This window comes from Hyperoodon ampullatus (genome assembly GCF_949752795.1).
Source record: "Hyperoodon ampullatus genome assembly, chromosome: 11".
In the NCBI taxonomy this organism is placed as follows: domain Eukaryota; kingdom Metazoa; phylum Chordata; class Mammalia; order Artiodactyla; family Ziphiidae; genus Hyperoodon; species Hyperoodon ampullatus.
The window spans coordinates 95,167,569-95,192,738 of record NC_136924.1 but is presented as its reverse complement, the minus strand read 5'-3'; the positions used below and the strand labels follow the sequence as shown (position 1 = coordinate 95,192,738).

The following is a 25,170-nucleotide window of genomic DNA, read 5'->3' as shown; positions in this document are numbered from 1 at the left end:
TTAAGGGAACTTTTAGACTCCCTTAGGATAGATGAAACCTTCAGAGGATTATATTGTTCCACATTTGTTCCTGGGGAGAGTCCAATTTACCTCTTCATAAAATCATAACTATCTTCAAAAGGGAAATATGATGTAAAGATATAAATGACTCAGCACAAGACCTAACATATAGAAGATACTCCAAAGTTTTACCTTCTCTCCATTGTCTAAAACAATTTTGACATGTCATTTTGAGAAGGAGGTCCATGACTATTTATGGTTTGAAAATTTGGAATAAGCATAAATTATGAAACAACTAAACACTTTAAATAATCTGAACAGAATAACCTGAAAGAAAAGGAAATAAATATTTGATAAAGGGTTTAAAAAAAGAAAGAAACATTATTGCTTTCCCCTTTCAACTTCTTTATTGGGGTTAGATGAAAATTCTCTCTCTTTATTTGAAGGTATTCCTGGTATTTCTGCAGCGTAAGGTTGCATGTGACTGAGGAGGGCAGAAATGGGGAATTATGGAAATACTCACTGTCTCCCTGGTGCACGGGCAGTACGTGAGTCCCAGATCGGACAATGCCTCCCTTTGCCATTACCTGCAAAAAAGGAAATGAAAAGGGATTTAATTTGCCGGACAGAGATCTGACCCCAAGTCTTGCTCTCTAGGTGATATGCTTGTTACATTGAGCCCCTGCTGGCAATAATTAGCCCTGAGAGAAGTCAGACTTTCAAAAGGAACATGGATAAGAGGTCAAAGTAGTGATGCCTAAAGAGCTTCATAAATCCTTGCCCACACAGGAGTTTACAGAGGAGTCAAAGTAGTGGCCTTCCTTCTCACCAGGTAATAGAACACGAGCTCCTTCAGCTCCTGCAGGACCTGTCCATTCAGTACATAATGTGCTTGGACTGTCTGAGCTCGGCCGCAGGGCAGTTCACGAGGCAAGGGCTCAAGGTGGACAAAGCTCTTGCTTCGGGAGAACACAAGATTAGCGGTGTGATAAGCTTCTTCATATTCTTCTGACAGCCACTGGTAGCCATAACAGGAACTTTGATCCTTGTGTTTGACCTAATGAATTAGAAAAACAATATTATCTTATAGATTATATGTCATAGAGAATCAGTGTGCTCACAGAATTGCATTCGTTTAGTATCCTACCTTAACTAGTATCTAGAAATCTTGTGCTCCACACTCAAAAGTGAGAGAGGAGGGTCCCTTATGGTGTTTATCTGTATTGCAGGCCTTTACAGGGCAGAGGCTCCTTGAGTTGGTATTGATTTTTACATTTGTGAAGAGCATAAAAGGAGGCATCCTTTGCTCTGATTAGCTTGGCTTACATTTCTTTGGCTACTTTACAGACAGAGAATGAAAGGTAGAGACAGATAGAGACACTGGAGCTATGAAACCTCACTGAGGAGACTAATCCTCAGAAACGGAAGAATTGCATTTCAGAGAGTAGATGTCTCATTTATGATGGGTTTCAAATGGGTATTATGAATAAATGTAATATTGCAACCTTAGGGGTCTGAGAACACTTTCTGTTAATAGCATTGGTTCAAGAGTTGAGTTAGCGAAGTAGTTGAAGTCTATACTCAACTCTTAGTTATTTGCTCTTAATATAGAGTTCAGCCAGGATTTTAATCTAATTTATCTGATTCTGGAACCTACACTTAAAAAATTGTGGTAAAAAACACAACATAAATTACCATCTTAACCATTTTAAAATGTACAGTTTGGTAGTGTTAAGTAATATGCAGCCCATCTCCAGAATTCTTTCATCTTGCAAAACTAAAACACTGTCTCCAGGAAATACCAACTCCTCATTTCTCCTTCTTCCCAACCCCTGGCAACCACCATTCTACTTTCTATTTCTATGGCTTTGAGTACTTTAGATACCTCATGCAAGTGGAGTCGTACACTATTTGTTTTTTGTGACTGGCTATTTCACTTAGCATAATGTCTTCAAGGTTCGTCTACACTGTAGCCTGTGACAAGATTTCCTTCCTTTTTAAGGCTAAATACTGTTCCATTGTACATATATACCACATTCTGTTTATCTGTTGATGGATATTTTGGTTGCTTCCACCTCTTGGCTACTGTGAATAGTGCTGCTATGAACAGGGCTGTGCAAGTATTCCTTTGAGATTCTGTTTTCAGTTCTTTTGAAGGTATACTCAGCAGTTAGAATACTGGATCATACGGTAGTTCTCAGCTGGGGGGACTGCCACACTGCTTCCCACAGCGTTTGCACGATTCATGTCGCTACACGCGAGTGCACACGTGGAGTCCCCACTTTAGCCACAACACTATACTGCCTCCTTTTAACAAACTTTTTCAAAATTGACCTTGAATTGGTTTTTAGTTTCTCATTTTTTTCCCCTAAGACTAAACACAACTTGGAAATGCCATCACTTTTCGGTTGCAACCTTTCTTCCAAGACTACTTCACATCATTGGTAACTTCCCTCCAAACTTACCCTGACAGTGAGGTACGTGCCCGTGATGCTGGTGGTGTTGATGGAGAACTGCACCAGGCCATTCTCATCAGTGGTGGCATTGGAGTCATAGTGGGCTTCATCTGCTGTGATGAAGATGAGTTTATTTGGTATAGGGACACCTTTTCCATCCGTTAGGCGCACCTGAAGTTTAAAAGCTGCAGATCAGTTATGTGGCTAATATCCAATAGACACCAAACATTCATTTTATTATAAATATTTATTGAGTGTGTCCAATACGTCGGACATGGTTCGAGGCATTGAGGCTACAGCAGTGAACAAAACAAAGTTCCTTCCATCATAGAGCATACGGTCCAGTAAAAGAGATAGCTGCTAAATAAATGCGTAATATATACTTATTTAGTGGTAATCAGTCCTAAGACGAAAAATAGTGTAAAGAGGTAGAGAATGATGGAGATAATAGAGGTGACCTGAGAAATGTATTCTGTGGATATTTTGGAAACTCTATATAATATATATAACTTTTGTAGAGTCACAAACCACAAGAGCCATAATGAAAATTTTTAACCCATTAGTCAAATTTAATTGAGCCTCAAATACTTATTTTATGGCAGACCATTCCCTTTCTACGGATTAGTGTTCTGAGGTTTAATATTAGCAATTGCTAATATATTGTCCTGTGTGCTCCTCTAGTTTTTTATATGATATTTGCTTCTTGACCTAGATTTGCAAACTTTTGGAAGGTAGGTAGATTTTATGAGGTACTTCCCATCTGAAAAATGTAAAATTGAAAAGAAGTATAGAATATTAAATAAGGGCCTAAATTCAAATTACTGCTAATACTGAACCCAGAAGATGAATAGTTCAGTTCAGATTTTAAAGATGGTGATTTTTTTTCTCAGTATAAGCTACTTTTGGTAGAAGGAAGCACAACCAGCAGACTTGGATTAGTATTTGTAATTGATTAACGAGATGTAAGTTTGCTAATGAAATGTCAGCTGTATGTAGGAAGACCAGGATAGGTACAAAATTCTGATTCTTTCAGTTTTGGTGAGAGAGTCTTATGATAATAGGATAGTTATTTAGCAGGAATAAAATCTCAAAAAAGTACAGTATACTTCTGAGAAATTTAAAGAAGTGAACTTTCATTTTAGGAAGTGACCAAAGTTTCTGAACATGTTTGCTGTCATAACATAATCAAAACATTCTAAAATTTATTCCACTACTCTTTTGTGGAGCCTGGTCCCTCTGTCTTTTAACACTCTCCACAGCTGACATCTTATAATATTTCCATTAAAAACAGGATGCACAGTAATTACATGTGGAGGTGCAAACAACTCTCATCTCAGACTTCTGGAGTCCGAAAGCTCCATTAGCACATCTGCTTATAACAGTAAGCAGAAAAATAACAGTAGCAGATTCTTTTGTACATCTGAGAGAAAAAATTTATATCTTTAAAATCTGGGTATACTTTATTTATTTTTTTTGCGGTACGCGGGCCTCTCACTGTTGTGGCCCCTCCCGTTGCGGAGCACAGGCTCCGGACATGCAGGCCCAGCAGCCATGGCTCACGGGCCCAGCCGCTCCGCGGCATGTGGGATCTTCCCGGACCGGGGCACAAACCAGCGTCCCCTGCATCGGCAGGCGGACTCTCAACCACTGCGCCACCAGGGAAGCCCTGGGTATACTTTAAATAGCAGTATTTTACCCCTCTGTGTACTGTTTTTAAAATATACTTGCTAAAATAAAACAAATATATTTGAATAAGTATACTTGAATAAAATAAAATATACTTGAAAAAGTAATGTATATATAATATCCATTAAAGAAACACTACGTACAGTAGAATCTTTTATATTTCAAAATAAAAATGAAAGCCACCTACCCACCCATTTCCATACAAAGTTAATGTTAGAAGGATAATGTGATTGGCCATCAGGAATTTCGAGATGCTTGTGAAAAAATATTATAAAAATCTGAGACTGCCTGGTAAACCATGGGAAAGAGATTGAGTGACATCACGCAGTGCTGTTGCCAAAGCCTTCTAATTTTTTTTTTTCCGATACGCGGGCCTGTCACTGTTGTGGCCTCTCCCGTTGCGGAGCACATGCTCTGGACGCGCAGGCTCAGCGGCCATGGCTCATGGGCCCAGCCGCTCTGCGACATGTGGGATCTTCCCGGACCGGGGCATGAACCCATGTCCCCTGCATCGGCAAGCGGACTCTCAACCACTGCGCCACCAGGGAAGCCCCAAAACCCTCTAATTTTGATAGTGCTTTAGAATGGTTTTATAGATTTGATGTACAGATTTACAGAGGAACAAACCTATTTTATGTGGTTTTATACCTTTGATTATATTAATCAACAGATAATATTAACCAGGTATAGTTTTAGCAGAATATATTGTATGTATTAGGTAAGAGTACAGTTTGATTTGTGAATTGAAAAATACCTCACCTGCCCAAAGAAGGGAATCCCTCGTCTAGCGTCTGAGTCTATTTTCACAAATGAGAGTTTGGTTATGGTTCTTGTTATTTCAGTGGTCCCTTTTCCAGTTAATTCCACCTCTGAAAAAGAAGGAAAAAATAAGTTCTCTTTTGGAAGGATGCTCTCCCTGAACTTATACTACTTCCTCCCTTTCAGTTCACTGTTGGGCAAAGGAACTAAATCCATGTCCGTTGTTCTTTCTCCCATACCCATGAGGTATACACACCTGTTCCTTCTTCTTGAATCTTGGCCTCCACTTCAATTTTCATTTCAAACTCTTGTCTCTTCATTTGGAAGATCTTGGTCTTTACTTGCTGAGAGAAGCAGCCCTGGCTGTTTAGCTAGGAGGGGACGAAATAAAATACAAAAACATAAGACTGGACAAATCAGTGGTCAGTTAATCTGGTGGCATTTTTTTTTTTGAGACAACATAACCTAGGAATTTTTTATGATAACACAATAAATATTCTCTAGGGATTAATTATAACTACATCTCACAACAGTTTCTGGCTTATAACTGACAGGTGTATTCCTTAGTATCTGATATTCCCCAGAGTGAATGAGGTGAAGAAATGAAGAAATGCCTTAAAAATTGGGGGGTAATCTTACTGTAGCAGGCAGCTAACCCCTCACCGAAGCCTGGCTTCCCTTCCATAGTTTACAGCTGTGGCTGGGAAGTGGCTGCCCATCTGGGCACTGTGTTTCCCAGCTCCCTGGCATCTAGGTGGGGCCTTGTGACAAGCTCTTGCTCATAGAAAGAGAGAAAAACTGACACCCTTCCCAGCCAAGGTGGTTAAGATTTGTATGTTTTTTTCTCCTTCCTTTACATAATTGGATGGATACTCAAGGCGGCTTTAGATACCAGGTACTGGAGATGGTTCAACTTCGATCATTCTGGGTGCTTGGTGCACCAAGAATACCCGCAATGGACAATTACAAGAAATAACTCCTATTGTGCTAAGTCACTGATTTTTAAAAAACGACTATAGCTAGCATAGAATTCTCTTACAGATTGGTCTCTTCCTGAGTTACCACCGTGTTGTAACTCACTGCTCATCAACAGTGCCTGGGCTGTTAATCCCTAGGAGTAGTTTCCCACATACCTGCTGACTGAACTTCTCACAGACAGCACGTGATTCTCCACCAAAGCAGTTAGAAGGGTTACTGTACTTTCTGCACATGTTTATAGTCACACGTCCTGGGACAGGCTTCCCATATGTGTATCTGTCATAAGAACGTTGCCAAATGGATCAAATCAGACATTTAACACCCCCATTTTCTACCTGTTTATATTTTCCCTTTAGCTATAGTATATTTTTAGACTCTGTACTTCCCTGTAATTTCTGCAGGGCTCATACAGTGTTGAGGGCAAGTAAACTAAGTAATGAACCTTCTCTTTTAGAAATTTCCTGTGCAACATGCTGGAATTTACTTCAGTCTTCTTTTACCATGTCTTTTTTTTTTTTCTTAATCTCTAATTTTCAGTTTCATCTTTTAAAAAATATTTTTTCTTTTGCCAAAGCTACACCAGATCTTAAGAGAAAAAACAATACCAACAAAACAAAACAAAGACAAGAAATAAACACTCTCAATTCTACCTAGGAATATAAACTATTAATATGATGGTATCTCTCTTTCCATCATCCTCTTCCTATGTGTAGCCATCTCTGTTCATGTAGACTTTTACTTGTTTACTTTTTACAAAAATGGGATTGTGCCATAAATATATCATTGATAATTGCTGTGGTTTTGAGGGTATTTGTTTCCTTCCCTATTCAAAATACCCTCTATATCTATATTTGCAAGAGTACTGGTTCACCAGCTCTGTGGGATCAGGAGCTTGGTGACCTTACTCTGAGATAGTGCTGGGGCAGGGACCCAGCTGAAGGTCTTTAGGACTGGTTTCTTCACTCTGCCTGTTCTTTCTGTACTGCTACTGCTGGGCTACTGGAGATGGGAGCAATAAGATCCTAGAAACATGAATTTTCAAGGTTGGAAAAGACTGACTGTGAGATCATGTCTACTCTCATCAGTGAAAATGGCAGTTCAGAGAAGTATGTGACGTGCCTTAGGTAGACAGATGAGTTAGATGACATTTCTGCAATATGCCTATCTCTACAAATTCTGAATCTGAGCTATTTTTCCACTATGTATCCAAGGTCAAGTAAATGATCTGTTGATGATTGAATTTACTTTACAACCTGGTGAAGGGAAAGTCACTACCCTTCAACACTATCTCATTTGTGTGTGTACATGTGTACGTGCATGCGCGAGTAGCTTTATTACTTTCAGAATCAATCCTACTAGCATAGCTTAGCTCTAGGAACGGTTGCCTGCCCCATGATAGTTATAATAATGTTGGAAAGGACGTGAAAGAAAATAAGAAGGGAAATAGAAAAGCAACAGGAGAGGAAAGTTTTAGAGATGGGGATGCTCCCATGTATTTAAGGTATTTTTGCTGCACTGCTTCTAGACAAGCTAGTCAAAATATCCCAAAGGGTGAGTCTCCTTTAAATAATTCCCCTCGCCAAAGATTTTTTAAAAGTATAAACTCACAGGCCACACACTGACACATTCATTTCTTCTTCCAAGATGGTGATTATCCTTGGCACTCTTACTTGCACTTCAAACTTAGGAAGCACTGTTGATTGGAGATAAAGGAAGTTGGTGATTGGTTTTCAACTTCTGGGGAATTGGTATTTCCAGGTTCTCATAACAATTCTCTAATCATATTTTAGGGCCCTGAAAAGGTAGCCCTCTTCTCCAATATATCCACCTTTCTCTCAAATGGAGATCCTGGTTGAAGGACTGTGATGGATCAATGTAACCTTAATGAATTATGGGAGACTCCACTGGACTAAGAATGTTTCACTTTTTTTTTGAAGATTAAAAATTGCTACAAAAATGCTATATGACATCCTATTCACGAATCACTGATGGTCCTCATTGGATTAGAAGTAATTAGTTCCACTCCAAGCCTAATTTCACCCATGGGAAATAGAAAGTAATTCCAAAGAAACTCAAATTCTAGACCCTAGAAGTTTAAATATGAAAAAACTGTTCCCTGATTTTGCATAATCCATACCAAATTCCTCCACGGTGAAGGGGTGCTCTGCCATTTCACCTGATTCCTTCTGTACCACCACCTTATAGGAGCCCTGAAAGGGCTCTGATGAGAGGGGAAAGGTCAACTGCTTGAGGCCACTCTCTACCTTGAGGTTCTGCCATTGCATGATGCGATTTCCTTTGGGGTCCTGTGGACACAGTAGTTGTAATTTACAAAAGAGCCCAGAGCATGAGAGACAATAAAGGAAATCTGTGGGGACTCCTATGTTATCCACAAAGAGGTGGGGATGGGTGGGGAAGGGAGATGACTTGGAACCATCTAGTGTTACATGAGTTTGAAGGCTTCTCCCTTCAGGACAAGTTTCTGAAATATTGTAAGAATCTCTCAAATAAGAACCTTTTCCCTAAGTTTATTATTTGTTTCTAATTATGGAATGTTTCACGTTGCTTACCTCAATATATACTAGTGGAATCTGAAAGACAAAAGAGAGAGAAAGGAGTTTAGAATTGTTCTCAAATATTCTCAGTTCTGATTTATAAGCAAGACAGCTTTATGCAGAATAACTTTATCTGTAGTAAAACACAGAAAAATTCCAGATTAAGTTTTACAGAACTTTTGATTAATCCATTACAAGCAATTAATAAGTAATGTTAAGTACTTACTGGGTGTGAGCAACAAATGCATATGTGCCATTCATTAGGAATGGTATTTACTGCTATTACTTAAATACTTATAGTATCCCAGTGAAGAACATTCCTTTGCTATGCTATTTTACAGATTGAGAAATCAACACTAATGGAATTATAAGTAACCATGTTCAGATCCAAATGTTAAGGTGGGTCACAGAATTCTTAGGTAGTTCTAAGAATAAGGACGACTGGGAATAGCTCCTCTACTATCAATGCTTATTCATTTTTAAAACTAATACTTATTAAGTGCCTAACATGTGCTGTGTATCATTCTAGGTGCATGAATAGAGCAATGCACTAAAGAACAACAGATCTGCTTTCATAGAGCTTACATTCTAATAGGGATGGATACATGAGAAACACAGTCATATATGAAATATATATTTTTGATATATATAGATATATATTTGAGATATATATGTTTGACATATATATTTGAGATACATATATTTGATATATATATTTGAGATATAGATAAATAGATTTGAGGTAGTGGTAAATGTCAAGAAATAAAAATAAAGCAGAGTTAAGCTGATAGAGTGAAGGGCTAGGTGTTTGATTTTAGATAGAGGAGTGTAAGTGGAAACCAGGAGACCAATTTCAAGGCTATTGTAATAGTCTTGTTTAGAGGTGATACTGGTCAGGACAAGGTCGTAGCAATTCATGTGGTAAAACATAGTCTGGATATATTTTAAACTAACATGATTTTCTGATGAAATGGATGTGGATGAGACGGAGGAATATGCCTTAATCCTTTGCCTGAGGAGCTAGAAGAAAAAAGTTGCTTTTTTCCCTCCCATCCCTTTCCCTTCTTCACCCCCTAGCAAAGATGGGTTTGATCAGGATCAGCAGGGAATTGCAAACTCTATGACAAGGGAAAGAGAACACTTTTAAGAGGGGGAAAAGGAAGTTGGGGGCGGAGGGGCTATAGTCAACAGAGTCCCTGGCTTTTCATTGAAAATTGCCTCTTTCTGAGATAAGAAAATGTGGTTGAGGACTAGATCTAGGAGAGAAAAATTAAGACTTTGGTTTCTTGTCTACATTAAAATTGAGAGTGTTAGTCTTGAGGAACAAACATTGATTACACTCTCCTTCCTTTATAGGAGAGGTTTTGTGTTTAGAAAAAGTTTGAATCCTTGAGAAGTCGTTTAAACCTAAGTTTTTTGATGGTTTATTTATTATATAGTGTATCTTTCGGGCTTCCCTGGTGGCACAGTGGTTGAGAGTCTGCCTGCCGATGCAGGGACATGGGTTCGTGTCCCGGTCCGGGAAGATCCCACATGCCGCGGAGCGGCTGAGCCCGTGAGCCATGGCCGCTGAGCCTGCGCCGCGTCCGGAGCCTGTGCTCCGCAACGGGAGAGGCCACAACAGTGAGAGGCCCGCGTACCGCAAAAAAAAAAAAAAAAAAAAAAAAAGAGAGATATAGTGTATCTTTCTAATTTGGCTAATTGAGAATTTTCTAAAGAGTAAGTTTGTGTGACAACTGACTAAGTATGAGTACCAAGAAAGAATCAGCTGCTCTCTTGACCCAGAATACTGTTTTAAATGAGGATATTGCACTATGGCAATGCCAGAAATTACTGCTATCAGTACCAGATTCTTTCTCTCCCTGGTTCTCCCCCAACACCAAAAACAAACTCTCAGCCTGTTTACATAGATAATAATAATTCTAGATCGATATTAGGACACTTACCAACTCATTCAGGGGGTGAAAATTGTCATCCAACAAGACAACACGAAATTTCACTGAAACAGAAATATTTTTCATGAGTCCCAGAAACCTGAAGCCAGGCCTATAGGCTAGTAAGACAGACCATAAAGGAACCAGGATTCCTTTGACTGGGGAATACACAGGGGAGGAAGATCTTTCTTTTTTGAAGTTGTCCTGACCATAGGCCTTTTTGTACCTGTCTGCTCTGGTTTGTAGATGGGTTTGTCTGTCTGGACAAAGACCAGACTCTCTTCATTTTTAACCAACACTGTGGTCCGCTTCTTGAATTCTTGGGTTGGTCCTTTCACTTGGATAGTGAGGAACATTACCTCCTCATTGGATGAAGATCTTGGGATCTGAAATATAGGAGAGATCCTGAGAACCCATTCATCTGCCAAGTTTCCTCCTCCAGTCCCTGTCCCGATTCTCCCTGGGGATCTTGTCCCTTTTACTTAATTTCACTCTCTCATTCTCATCAGGGAAATTTGGCATGGACAGGAATTCACAGACAGAATGACTTCTGTCATTTACAAATGGGAAGACAGAACACAGGATGGAGGAAATTACAACAGTGAGAGAGGTCATAAATGATGCTCACATCTCCTTATAGATCAGCCAATACAGGTTTTTTAAAAAATATTTTTGCTTTATTTATTTATTCATTTTAAAATTTTTATTTTATGTTGGAGTAGAGTTGATTAACAATGTTGTGTTAGTTTCGGGTGTATAGCAAGGTGATTCGGTTATACACATAAATGTATCTATTCTTTTTCAAATTCTTTTCCCATTGAGGTTATTACAGGATATTGAGCAGAGTTCCCTGTGCTATACAGTGGGTCCTTGTTGGTTGTCTATTTTAAATATAGCCGTGTGTTCGTGTCAATCCCAAACTCAATCTATCCTCCTCCGCACCCTTCGCCTGATAACCATAAGTTTGTCTCTAAGTCTGTGAGTCTGTTTCTGTTTTGTAAATAAGTTCATTTGTATCAGTTTGTTTTTAGATTCTGCATATAAGCAATATCATATGATATTTGTCTTTCTCTGTCTGACTTACTTCACTTAGTATGATAATCTCCAGGTCCATCCAGGTTACTGCAAATTAGCTAATACAGTTTTTTTTTCTTTCATAATTGAGATGTTTTATTGGTTGTTTTGAGGATCAGTACACAGACATTTCAATTTGTACACAATTCTTAACATACATACCAAAAATCTAAAAAATCACGTAGTTGTGATTCTTTTTTGAACAGTTATTCCAGTGACTTTCCAGCTTAAAATTTGGAGGCAAATTTTCCTTGACAGGCGATCAAATACCAATATCTTCAAATATTGATATGCTGTTACATCGTAAGTCCCACTAATTCACAATTTAATATCATATACACTACATACCCAAACTGTCAATCGTTCACAGCACATTAACAAAGTTACTAGAAGAACTGGACTACCACGACCAAAGATGTTACAGAGTGCACAAAATTCTGACCAGGAGAGCCAAGATCAAGAGGTGAGTGGTTTGCTTTAGGAAATAATTCTACCAAAAACAACATGGGAAGAGAAGTAATTTAAAGTGTTCAGGGCATTAAATGCACAACTGACTCCAAACTGCCATTTAGTATGCTTTGTATTATAGGATATAAAATATCCCCCCATCTATGGAACGTTAAGCTGGCACCCAAGACAATGCCTGCCACATTCAATATCCCACTATTTTCTGGTTGTACCAAAAAATAAACAACCAGCAAATGATTTCACCTCTTAAAAAAAAGCATTTACACTTAAAAAATGGGATGAGGTAGGATTCCCTCCTTTTTAAAAATGTTTCTAAAGCTACTAAAAAACTTGCATTTACAAAATAGTTGATAAAAATATTCCTCTGTACTGTACAAGAAGGGAGACGGGCCCCTGATAGGACCAGGTGTGTGATACTAATCAGACTTGGCTTCTTTCTCTCCTGCTTCATCAGAGGCTGGGCTCTCCTCGTTTTTAGTTTCTCCGTTTTCTGCAGGTGAGTCTTCTTTAGTCTCTTGGTGAGCCACTTCGGCCTGTTTTCCCTTTGCTCCCCTTTTCCTTTTTGTTTGCACTTTTTTGTCTGAAGATTTATCCTTTCCTGCCGCTTTTTTGGCTTCGTTTCCACTTTTTCAGGAGCCGGTTTCGCTGACAGCCTTGCCAGTCTCCTCTTGGGCTCCTCCTTCGCCTCCCCGTCGGCGGAGCTGACCTTCCTCTTGGCCATGGTGGCGGCGGGGCTGGCGCGTGCTCGGGGCCTGCGAGCCGTGCACGCCGAGAGCCTTGGCGAAGCTGGGCTGCCTGGCCGCTGCCGGTCCTCCCGCCACCCGAGCTCGCTAATACAGTTTTGATTCACTTATACACTGAACTTTACCAAACTGATGTTATGTGGTAAAAGGGCATGGTAGAAGCATCTCTTAAGGCTATGAGAAAGGAAACTGCAACATGTTATTGGCTGTACACTGTAAGGATTCTATATATGGGCAACTGTGAAGAGCTATTGGATAGTCACCCACGGTAATTTCTACAAGTTCACTCTTAGAAAGAGTACGTATGGGGTGGTGTGTTCCTGTCAGCCCACTACTGGGGCTTATGTTAAACACTGGCCTAGTTTTCTTTGTTTGTATTTTTTCCATTTTAATTTTCAGGAGAACTCATATTTTCCCTTTGTCTAGTGCATACTGCTTTTTTTTTTTTCTGGCTAATAGGAATTTTCTCTAATCATTAAGTTGATTTTAATATCTCTATAAATATTGGTCTACCATTATTTATATTGGAAATTCATGCATTGCTTCTTAATTTCTACACTTAGTCGCTACATTTAGATTCCTTCCTGAAGTCCATGCCAGCCTCTCAAAGTCTTATCTTGACTGAATTCTGGTTGCCTATGTTCCCAACCAATAGAAACAAGTATTTTAAGTCAAACAGCCATACTCACAGTGAAGGAGACACAGTGGAATAAGTCTTTCTCTGCCACCACATCAGTAAAGAGGCTTCTGTTCTCTCTGAGGGACTCCAAGGAGGCGCTTACGGTCACCGTCTCATTCAGGTGGCTCAGAAGGAGGCAGCCCTTCTGAGGGGTCCCAGTGTGGAGCAGGGAGGGGACCAACACCATGTAGTGCCTGGGGATGGGGGAATCCAGTTAGAGGAGAGTGTAGGAGGCGAGGCATTATTATCAGCAGCATTATCTTCTGCTGTAATTCTTGTTACTATCGTTAGTTCTATGCCAAGAGAAGACATGTTGATAAGCATGAAATTGATCTCTGCCGTTGGAGGGCATGCATGCGAATTACTCCCCTTTCCATCGTCAGTGCCATGGCAGTGAACATTTGACTTGAAGTGAGCCTTTAAGAGGTTAACATTTGCAGGTATACCTCACTTTAAGGAACCCAAATATCAGTCTGTGAGCATCTGAATTCAAATAAAAATATGCTAATTATATATATTTATGCTGTAAATCTATTTTACATTAGGGTTGCTGTAAAAAGCAAGCAAGTTCTCGTGTGGAACACTACAGAAACCAATCCACTTACAGAACTTATATATATTTATAAAACAAACCTGTAAAAATGGAATGGCAAGTTCTTGCTTTCTACTCTGAGGCTTAAAGAGAGTCCTTAGTTTAAAGTCTCAGTGTGTTAAGCAACTAATGAAATCTTAGTGTGTTACCTAACCCTGGATGTTTGCATATTAAATATTTGCCTTTCAACTCAGGGTAGACAAAAATGGTCTACTCAAGAATGGTCTTCTAGAGATTGAATTTGGGGTCCTCATGAACAGAACAGAAACTTTCTCAATACTCTCATATATAATTTTATTGACACACGAGTTTTCAAACATTTTTGCTCACAGAATTCCTAACTATTTTTAGACACTATGCCCTCCTTACATGTATTCAAGTAAACATCTATTTTTTTATCACAAGTTTAAACAATAGCAAAATATATTATTTTTGATGACATTTTAAATTAAAACTTATGTTACTTTTTTGTACATCTCCCATCGAATCTTAAATATCATAGTGATAAGGTATCCAGTATGATCTATTTAAAAAATACACCAAAATGTTCTTTTTGTAATGATCAGAAATTTAGCATCTTTCCCCGTTTTCCTCCGTGAACTTGAATTTTCATGCCATTTACCACACAGAAGTTTGTCCTAACATTTCTGTGCTTCAAAATATTTTATGGATCACTCTTCCTTCTTTGTTTATATATATATGTGTGTGTGTATATATATATATATATATATACACACACACATGCATATGTATATATATACATATATATGAAATATTATATGTGGGTATATGCATTTAACTCTTCTTTTAAATTTAATGTGATCTTAAAGTTGTAAATGTTAAACATTTTCTTCTGGATTGAATTGTTTTCAGAAGTCTTACTAGTATACAACTGATCAAAACAAAATAAATATATTACAAATTATGATTCATATTTATTATATATAAAATCAAAATACTTTTGAAGTACATTTTTAATGAAAATGATGAGTTGTTCTTATGTATCCATGGATGGATATTCCTTATTGCAAGAATTAAATAAGGTCTAACATTAACTCTGTTGCTGTTTTTGGTTTGTGTAGATATAAGTGCCATGAAAAATTGTTCACATAAAAGTAAATAAATGACAGATGAAACAATTATATCATTTTTACCAGTTCTTGTAACTCCTTCTGCATTACATGCCAAAGATCACCCAGTGCCCTATTATCAAGAATTGCTTCTAATTATTTATCAGCTGGTATCTCCCTTAGATCTTCCTTCAATTTTGTTGAAACAAAGAATTCGCCACCACAATATCTGCAAAAGGATTTTTTTCTCCTGTCATTAGAGTCCTTTGCTTTCTCAACATCAACAGCGGTATTTCAAATTGCTCCTTTATTTGGCACCCTAGAGATTTTAATACTCCAGGACAGTGTTCCACAGTAACATCTGATTGAGGGAGGTTTGTCTTTCTCTTTTAAAGTGAAAGATAGGAAATTAAGAAAGGGGAGGTAAGAAAGGATAAATAGCATGGTCTCAAGCAGATCAATATGAATGTGAGGATCTGAAAAGTGTTTCCTTTAAAAGAATCACTTTCCAATGCCCTTTAGAAAGTCTTTGTATATCCCCAGAGAATTTAGAGACGCAGAGATTCAGAGATCCAGAGAGTTGGAGAAAAATGGTTAAGAATAAGTGAAGACTGAATAAACCAGATTTGTAAAATCTCATCATTGGAAGACACCTTAAAGATAAGAAGGTGACAGTTCCATAGGAAAGACAAATGAATGATAAGGAGGATTTGAAATAAAGGAAAGGACTCTTCAAGTTTATGCTCTATGTGAAACTCACGGTATTCCAGAGACTGAGGCATCTGTAGGCAGGAAGACCAGAAGAAGGAGAGTAAGACTTGGATGGAGGAGTTTGTTCTTCCCCATGCTGCAGGGAGAAGGGACCAGAGGAGACCAGACTGTATTGTGCCTTTCTCCCTGCAATTGGTCTGGTCCCAAACATTCCTCAGAGCAACTAGGCTTTATGCTGTTCTCTGTGTAAACAGGAAGTTCCACCCACACAAGGTGTCTAAACAAAGTAGAGGTCTTTGAACATTCTCTGAAAGGGTCATTGCTCTCAGGGACTTAATTACAGTCAAGGTTAATTCCTGGTGGGCTAAATAGGATTCCTAGAGGGATAAAATCCACATTCCCATTAGTGCTCACTTTCCCTGGGTTTTACCGTAAAGCAGCTAATCGGCTTTTCAACCCCTTCTCTCTCTTACTCCCTCCTTCCCACTTCCCCATAGTGCCTTTTATGGCTTTCCTCACATCTCTTGCATGAATAGCTGGCAGGGGAAGCTATAATTTAAGCAACACAGGACAGGCTTAAAATAGGTATTTCACTACAAGTCAGTCTGCCTGCAAGTCCTCCATCAGATATGTCTACCTCAAATGTTGAAGCAGTTTCAGAATTTAGCAGTCCTCTATGCAAAAGACATTGGGCTAAAAGAATAGCTTTTTGACCTTGGGGATATTACTGGATTGCAGATAAAGAGCTAGGTTCTGGAAGAATGATAATAGAAATATTTTCCTGTATTAAGGAAGTGAAAAGATGAAAGGAGAAGTAGCAGGACCTCAGAAACAAGCTTTGACTTACTGTGCCTAACAAAGATACCAATTGCCTTTACCATCTACTATACAAACACATTTTGTTACTGCCTTCTAAATGTGCAACTCCCCTTCAATCTTTAATCATATTAACTATTTTATTCATCCATCCATCTGTCCATCCATCCACTCATCCATTCATCCATTCATTCATCCAACTGTTTGATTGTTTTGTAAGTGTTTATTGAGCCTAGTTGGTCTAGGAATCATACAAAATCATGGAGATGGATGATCAAATATGAAGAAACAGATTGCACATTCTTGCAGGTGTAAAAGCAGACAATAAAAATACAGTAGCCAGACATTATTATTGGAGAAGTTCAGGATGCTCTAGGAGCACTGGACAGGGACACACAATGCAAACCTGGGCCTTGGAAAGGAAATCTAAGGTAAAGCAAAATGTAAATCAAGTTCTAGAGTGTGGGTGGTGGTTAGCCAGAGGGAAGTAGGAGATGAAAAGTGCATTCTAAGCACATAAGGAATGACATAAACAAAGGCACAGGAGGTAAAAACCATCACGAAACCTTTGGTAAAATGAAAAGTGTTTGGTATGAAGAAAATGCCTGTACACTTAGAAAAGTGGTGAAGCAAGGTTGCTTCAAATAAAAAAGGAACTTGTTGGTACTACTAGGGTATTTGGGGAGTAATCAGTGAAGTGACTTCCCCAGATTTGTTTCTTGGAAAGATCACAATTACTGAAATTTGGAAGACTGATTGGAAGGAGGCAATCCAGGAGGCAAGGTAGGAGTTGCACAATTATATGGGTGAGAAATGAGGATATTTTGAGCTAAGGTGTTCATAATGAGATTGGATAGAGGTTGACAGATTTACGTCATATTTAAGAGGTAAAATTATAGTACACAGTGAATACATGGATGTGATGGGTAAACGAGAATGTGCTTTTCAGTTTTCCTGGTTGGTCACTGAGTGACTTGCGTTGCCTTTAACTGGTTGAGTGAAACACAGGAAACAGGGTGGGAAGGAGAACAGAGGGCTGAGGGTTGGGAAGAGAAAGAGTCTAGTTTCAGAAAGCGCTTGTGGGATAGTCCAGTAATAATATCCATAGGGAGTTTAACATTTGCACCTAGAGCTTAAGGCAGTGTGATCTAATAAAAATATAAGGTGAGCCTCCTATGTAATTTTACATTTTCCAGTAGCTACGTTGAAAAACAAAAAGAAACAGATTAAATTAATTTTAATAATATAACTTACTTCCCTCTATATTGCCAAAACATTATCATTTCAACATTTAATCAATATAAAAATTGTTAATGAGGTACTTTAAATTCTTTTTTCATACTAAGTCTTTGAAATCTGGTGTGAATTCTACACTTACAACACATATTAATTTAGACTAGCCACATTTCAATAGCCCATTTGGCTACTGGTTATCAGATTAGACATAGCAGGTTTAAAGCAATGTTTTTCAAATTGTGGGTCACCATCTATAGTGAGTTATAATGTCATGATCAGTGAGTCATGACCAAGAGTTTTAAAAATGTGATAGAATACAATAAAATAGAAAACACAGTGTATCAAACAGAATAAGTGAAACTATTGATTTTGGAAATACTCGTTTCAATGTTGTACAGCAGAAACTTTGGTTGTGTCCTATTACCCCTTCTCCAATTCTGTCTTTAATACTAGAACACCTGAGTTTTCTCTGGGCACAGACTGCCTCACTGAAAACTTTCATTTCCTAGCCTTCTCCTTTAAGGCTGGGCATGGTATATGGCTAAATTCTGGTGATTGAAATGTGAGTGCAAGTGATGTATGCAACTTTCAGTTCATGATTTAAAAAGGAAGGGCTAGGTTCTGTGCCTCCCTTTGCTCCCTACCACTGGCTGGAATGTGGACATGTGGACGGTTGTCCGATCTTCCATTGTAGGTAATAAGATGGAAGCCATGTGTCAAGGAAGGCAGAACAACAAGCAAGACATAGACTGAAGAGGGAGGGGATATGGGGATGTATGTATACGTAGAGCTGATTCACTTTGTTAGACAGCAGCAACTAACACACCATTGTAAATCATCTATACTCCAACAAAGATGTTAAAAAAAAAAAAAAGAAAAAAGGAGGCATAGACTGAATCCCTGAATCATCCAAAGGCCATTTTAGCTTGGACTTTCATGTAAGAGAAAAACACTTTCTCTTATTTAAAAGCCTTTGCATTGTGAGATATCTTTGTTTGAGCAGTAAAACTTGTATCCTAACTAATATAATTTTCTTTATTACTATCTCTATCATCTCTATCTTTAACTATGAGTGTCCTGAGTCACAATGTAAAGGTTACATTGTGAAAATGTGATTTCAGTGTTACATTGCAAACTGTCTGATGAAAATATACAAAATTCTTATTATAGGTTAAAGTTAAAGCAATCTGAACACCACCAGTTTACTGAGATCTGGCCTATTTGTACAGCTTAGAGATTTATCAGCTTATAGGGAGAGCTGATGCCATGGAAATAGATAATACGGGATGAAAATGGAAAATAGTCCAGGACAGAGCTAGGCAAGGGCACCCAAATGGAACCCGAATGGCTAGACAGAGAGAGAGAAACACAGGAGAGTGTGGGATCTCTGAGTCCCAAAGAAGGGACATTTTAAGAAAATAGTCAAGAGAAGGTTTTTACTAGTCAGAGTGATTGGGGCTTTATGCCAACACATCAATGTTAATAGCATACAAAATTGAAAAAAATCATTTCAAAAGTTTGCATGATTTTATAATACATTGATTCAAAACATAACAGAAATTAAATGGTTTTTAAGAAACTAGAGATAACTAAACACTTATTTGCAAGGTTAATTACTTAAAGAAATAATTAATAGCATTCATTTGGTGCCTTATCAAAAATTACAAAGAGCATCTGTAAAGATTATTGCTGAATCCCTGGCTATTCATGTCAAATGCCACCGTGAAATCAAATAATAGATCGAATGATTTTTTTTTTTTTTTTTTTCTGAATTGAGGGACAAGAAGAATATGGGGACCCAGCTTTAAGGGTCTGTGTGGAGCAGAGCCTGACTGCAGCTCAAGGGGGAGTGAGAGGGAGGCTTCTGAGTTTATGTGAAGGGAAAGAGAATGATAGGGCAGTACTCAGCAGAGATGTCGGGCTGAGAGGGAGGTTCCCTTAAGAGGAGAGAGACTTGAACAAGTTTAAATGAAATGTTGCTTCTGTAAATGCTGACGATCAAATAAAAGGGAGAGGTTGAACACTGTGAGTGAGAAGTGATAGTCCCAAGAGAGAGAACTTTGAGGTTGCGTGAGGTGGACGTATTAAGTAAGTGGATGGTGGAATTATCCTCAGGAGAAGCGACACCACTTCAGTATAATCGCAGATAAAGAGGAACGTTTTATCTGAAATGCTCCCTTCACGAAGACAGAGCTTTCTCTTCTTGGGAAGACAGAAAATGAGCTTGAGGGGGGAAAAAATGACTGGATCAGTTGTCAGGGTACCTGAGCCCTAGTTCTGACTCATTATAAGGTCCTGGGTAACTCATTTAACTGCTGTGAGCCTCAGCTTCCTCACAGATAAATATGGGGTTAATAATATCTGACCTGTCAGCTCCAAGGGGTACTTTTATACCAGATGCTATATGGAACAGTTTTTAAAACTGTGAACCTTACTGCACCTGTCAGAATTAATATTTATATTTTGAATCTTAATGACTGAGAAAGAGGTCTATTTCATCTGTCTGCTGTGGGCTTTGATATAGGGCAGCATCCAAATAGAGAAAGTTAGGTTACCTGAATAACAAGTCCTTGACAGAAATGATAGCACACAACTTGGACAAGTTCTGTACAGTTTTGAAGCACTTAGCAAATAGTTACTGTTAGAAAGCTGAGGTAAAGGGTTAAGAGAAAAAAGAAGGTAAGGGAAAGAAGGAAGGCAGTTTATGGAAAAGAAAGTAAGGGAGCAAAATACAGGGAAAAGCCATTTAAATAGAACAAGGAGAATCATTTGGGAATTGAGAAAAAAGATTAAGAGGTATTGGGCCTTAACAAAAATAAACAGAAAAAAATGTTTCCCCTGTATTGCTGTAGTGCTTGCTGGGGACTGAATGTAGTTTCTCTAATGGCACCACTGGTTACACATACACTACCCTAATAAGTGATAATGAAGGACATTTCAGCTGGTTACATATTAACCACTTTCAAAAATCAGAAAGCCCAGTTGCTGGCATACCACATTCACTCTATCAGACAGTACACTTGCTTTACCTTTCTGTAAATATCTAGGGCAAACTTGGAGTTAGGGCAACGTGTATCTACAGAGATGTTCTCAAAGATCAGAGTGTTTCTCATTTGTGCTATCTCAATGCTCCTTTCTAATTTTTAATGAGAAAAAATATTTGAATGTACAAAGATAAAAAGCATAACAAATCCTCAGATCGTTTCTGAACAATGTACTTGCCATAGTTTCTCAAAATTATCAAAATTTTAGTGTGTTTTATTTTAAATGTTCTTGATCTTGTTTTTTAAATTTATTTTAATTTATTATTTTTTAAGATTGATCTGATGACTCTCAAGTTTTATCTATCTATTTTGGCCATGCTGTGCAGCATGCGGGATCTTAGTTCCCTGACCAGGGATCGAACCTGTGCCCCCTACAATGGAAGCGTGGAGTCTTAACCACTGGACCGCCAGGGAAGTCCCTAGCGTGTTATCTTTTAAATTAAACTCCACTTGTTCCTTTCAGTTTCTAAAGAGTACTGATATTCACAAATCTAATCTTTATTACTAGACGCTACATTGTTATGCAAAGGAATTAGTGCCCGAATTAAAACAATTTATTACAAACAATAGAATTCAATGTCTGTCCTTATATATACATACTTTGGGGCATGTAGAAGTATTTTTGTATGATGAACCTGTGCTGTAAATTTTCTATGTCAAAGAGTATACACATTTAAAACTTTTATAGTACTGTTACATCCCCTTTCTGAAATGAATCTGACAGAAATAGAGACACAGACATAGAGAACAAACATATGGACACCAAGGGGGGGAAGGGGGAGTGGGATGAATTGGGAGCTTGAGATTGACATATATACACTAATATGTATAAAATAGATAACTAATGAGAACCTACTGTATAGCACAGGGAACTCTACTTAATGCTCTGTGGTGACTTAAATGAGAAGGAAATCCAAAAAAGAGGGGATATATGTATACATAGAGCTGATTCACTTTTCAGTACAGCAGAAACTAATACAACATTGTAAAGCAACTATACCCCAATAAACAAATAAAATAAAATAAAATAAAATAACTCTGCCAATTATCTTCTACCAGCAATGTCTACAACTGCATTTTTCCCATGCCTTTAAAAAATTTCCCAATCTGATAGGGAGGGGTGCATGACATATATTTTTCTTTTTCAAGTTTATGATTACTAGTGATGTATTGTATCATTGTTACTTGTAGGAACTCTGTTCCTTGTATTTTAACTTTGTCTTGGGGTTTTATTTTCTGATTAGGAAGTCCTTTTGTACCCCCAAATTGTAAAACTATGCTACATGTTTTTCCTAATTTAAATATTTGTGCTTCATATTTTTATATCTAACTCTATACAGTTTATTTTTGAATATGAGACTAGGTAGGGAATATGTTTCAGGGTGAGTTTTCCTTTGGTGAATGGAAAATGTGTGTGTGAGTGTGTGTGTGTGTGCATGCACACACGCATAGGGTTGTTTCATGACTCTACTTTGTGAACCCACTTTATTCTCTGTGACTCTCATGTTCACTCTGGAACTTTTCAGTGTCAGAACTTTTGTTTTAGAGAGTTATATTTAGTCTGGGAGTGAACAATGGAATCAGATTTTAATAGGAAAAGATAAAATTATTTGTCAAGTTTTATTTAATTACTTAGATGATAATGATGATATGGACAACAACAGTAATGATAGCTCGTAATTACATAGTGCTTACTATTTATATGACTGTGCTGAGTAATGTTCTAAGAGCTTTAGATGCTCTAATTTATTTGATTTTTGTTATGCCCAAATGTTATTGAATTGCAGGTTCTTAAAATAACACACAATTTCTAGTAATATAAAATTTTGTAAGAAAAATTATGGAATATATATTGTAAGATACTATTAAAGCTGTTAAGTTTTAAATGGTATTGCTTTTTAAATTCATGTGTTTTCATAGCAAGTTATAAACACACAATCTCCTATTACTTCATTTGAAATAATCAAATATAATATGAGGTAAAATTGTTATTTATGAAGCAAAGGGTACAAAATCAGGGAGTGCAATACCTCTAACTTTGTTCTTTTTTCTCGAGATTGCTCTAGCTAGTCTGGGTCTTTTGTGGTTCCATATAAATTTTAGAATTTTTTTGTTCTATTTCTGTGAAAAATGTTCTTGTGATTTTGATAAGGATTGCACTGGATCTGCAGATTGCTTTAGATAATATGGACATTTTAACAATATTAAGTCTTCCAATCACGAGCATGGAATATCTTTGCATTTCTTTGTGTCTTCTTTAATTTCTTTTATCAACTTCATATAATTTTCAGTTTACAGGTATTTCACCTCCTGGATTTAATTTATTATTAGGTATTTTATTCTTTTTGTTGCAATTGTAAATGGGATTGTTTTCTTAATTTTCTGGATCATTTCTGCTAGCTCATTGTTATCATGTAGATATGCAACAGATTTTTGTATGCTGATTTTGTACTCTGCAACTTTACTGTATTTATTATTTCTAATAGCTTTTTTTTTGTGGAATCTTCAGGGTTTTCTGTATATAAAATCATGTCATCCTTAAATAGTGATAGTTTTATTCTTCCTTTCCAATTTGGTTGCCTTTATTTCTTTTTCTTGCCTAATTGCTCTGGCTAGGACTTCCAATACTATGTTCCATAAGAGTGGCAAGGAGTCTTATAGTGTTCAAGGAGCAAGGTGTGATCAGCTGGTTGGCATTCTTCTGATTGGTTGGTGGTGAGGTAAATGGGAGTCAATATCATCAATCTTCTGGTTCCAATCAGTCTGGAGTCTACGTGCTTTGTGGGCAGCACACAGTTAACTTCTTTCACCTGGTGGGGGTTTCAGTATCTGCAAAACAGCTCAAAGGACATGGCTCAGAATATTATCTATAGTCCTTGAGGAAGAACTGAAAGTCTTTGACTTTGTTTAATGGCTAAAGTATTATTAGTTTGTCTTGCTTGACTGTTTTCCTTTCTGCATTTTCTTATTTCTCTGATTAAATTTATTCTTTGACTAAAGTTTTTCTGGAGACAAAAGGCAGGTAGAGGACATGGGTGGGGGTCTATTCTGGGAAGGCCTCATAGGGTCCTGCTCAGTTACATGAATTGAATGAGTTAAAGAATGTGCAAGTTCTTGGTAAACTTAAAGCGCTACATAATGTTGATGTGAACTCCTTTTGTTGTAGATGGCAATTTACAGAGCTCCCCTCTTTCCATAGAAGTGGGTGCCTAAAAGTCATGACTGTACCTTGATCGTGTCTATCTGACCACAGTGTATCAGAGCAGGGGTGGACACCTGACCCAAACAGGGCTATATGGATTCTCCATCTTGAAATTTGAATTTGGACCGAAAGATGACTGTTCTGGCCTTGCTGATCTAATGTAAGGATATTAGAAACCTAGGAAGCTTTAGGGCAGCTGTCTTCTATTGGGTTGGCCAAAGAGTTCATTTCTTTTTTTTTCTGTAAGATGGCTCTAGTAGTGCTTAGTTGTCTTTAACTTCATTTGAAACAATTTTGTTAGATTGTATTGTGACAGCTGTCATATCAGCGTGCATTTTAAAAAAAGCATCAAAATTGGTGAATTTTTGTGTAGCCATTTTAATATTGAAGATGGAAAAAAAAGCAACATTTTCGGCATATTATGCTTTATTATTTCAAGAAAGGTAAAAATGCAACTGAAATGCAAAAAAAGATTTGTTCAGTGTTCATGATTCAGTCTTGGTAGGTTGTATGTCTAGAAATTTCTCTGTTTCTTCTAGATTGTCCAATTTTTTGGTTTATAATTGCTCGTAATAATATCTTATAATCTTTTTTATTTGTGAGAATAATTGTAATATCTTCTCTTTCATTTCTGATTGTGTGAATACTCTCTTTTTTTCTTAGTCTAGTTAAGGGTTTGTCAATTTTATCTTTTCAAAAACACAACTCTTAGTTTCATTGATTTTTAAAATTGTTTTTCTTTTCTCTATTTCAGTTATTCCTTCTCTAATTTTTATGATATTCTTCTTCTAATTATGGGTTTAGTTTATTCTTCATTTTCTGGTTCCTTGAAGTGTAAAGCTAGATTGTTTATTTGATGACTTTCTTCTTTCATATCATAGGCATTTATTCCCATAAATTTCTCTCTTAGTATGGCTATTGCAGCATCCCTTGTTTTGGTATGTTGCATTTCATTTTTGTTTGTCTTGAGATAGTTTTTAATTTCCCTTGGATTTCTTTTTTGACCCAACAGTTGTTAAAAAGTGTGTAGTTGGAACTTCCCTGGTGGCACAGTGGTTAAGAATCCACCTGCTAATGCAGGGGACACAGGTTCGAGCTCTGGCCCGGGAAGATGCCACATGCTGTGGAGCAACTAAGCCCGTGCGCCACAACTACTGAGGCTGTGCT

General features: G+C 37.6%; 1 protein-coding gene and 1 pseudogene across 2 annotated transcripts in view; both read right to left on the bottom strand.

Moving 5' to 3' along the window:
• Window positions 1-15,840, bottom strand: part of A2M (alpha-2-macroglobulin) — a gene marked incomplete at its 5' end in the record, with an annotated part of 40,884 nt that extends 25,044 nt beyond the window's left edge. Inside the window, 13 exons of the mRNA XM_079715722.1 lie at window positions 524-587; window positions 830-1,057; window positions 2,466-2,627; window positions 4,902-5,011; window positions 5,158-5,272; window positions 6,035-6,155; window positions 7,488-7,572; window positions 8,017-8,185; window positions 8,450-8,470; window positions 10,381-10,433; window positions 10,595-10,754; window positions 13,343-13,526; window positions 15,755-15,840. Of these exons, the coding sequence (XP_079571848.1) occupies window positions 524-587; window positions 830-1,057; window positions 2,466-2,627; window positions 4,902-5,011; window positions 5,158-5,272; window positions 6,035-6,155; window positions 7,488-7,572; window positions 8,017-8,185; window positions 8,450-8,470; window positions 10,381-10,433; window positions 10,595-10,754; window positions 13,343-13,526; window positions 15,755-15,840 (1,558 nt within the window). The remainder of the gene's footprint in view (window positions 1-523; window positions 588-829; window positions 1,058-2,465; window positions 2,628-4,901; window positions 5,012-5,157; window positions 5,273-6,034; window positions 6,156-7,487; window positions 7,573-8,016; window positions 8,186-8,449; window positions 8,471-10,380; window positions 10,434-10,594; window positions 10,755-13,342; window positions 13,527-15,754) is intronic.
• On the bottom strand, window positions 12,327-12,631 carry LOC307060885 (non-histone chromosomal protein HMG-14-like; annotated as a pseudogene). Its single transcript has one exon. The product of its transcript is annotated as a non-histone chromosomal protein HMG-14-like (transcript).
• Window positions 15,841-25,170: the final 9,330 nt, after the last annotated feature.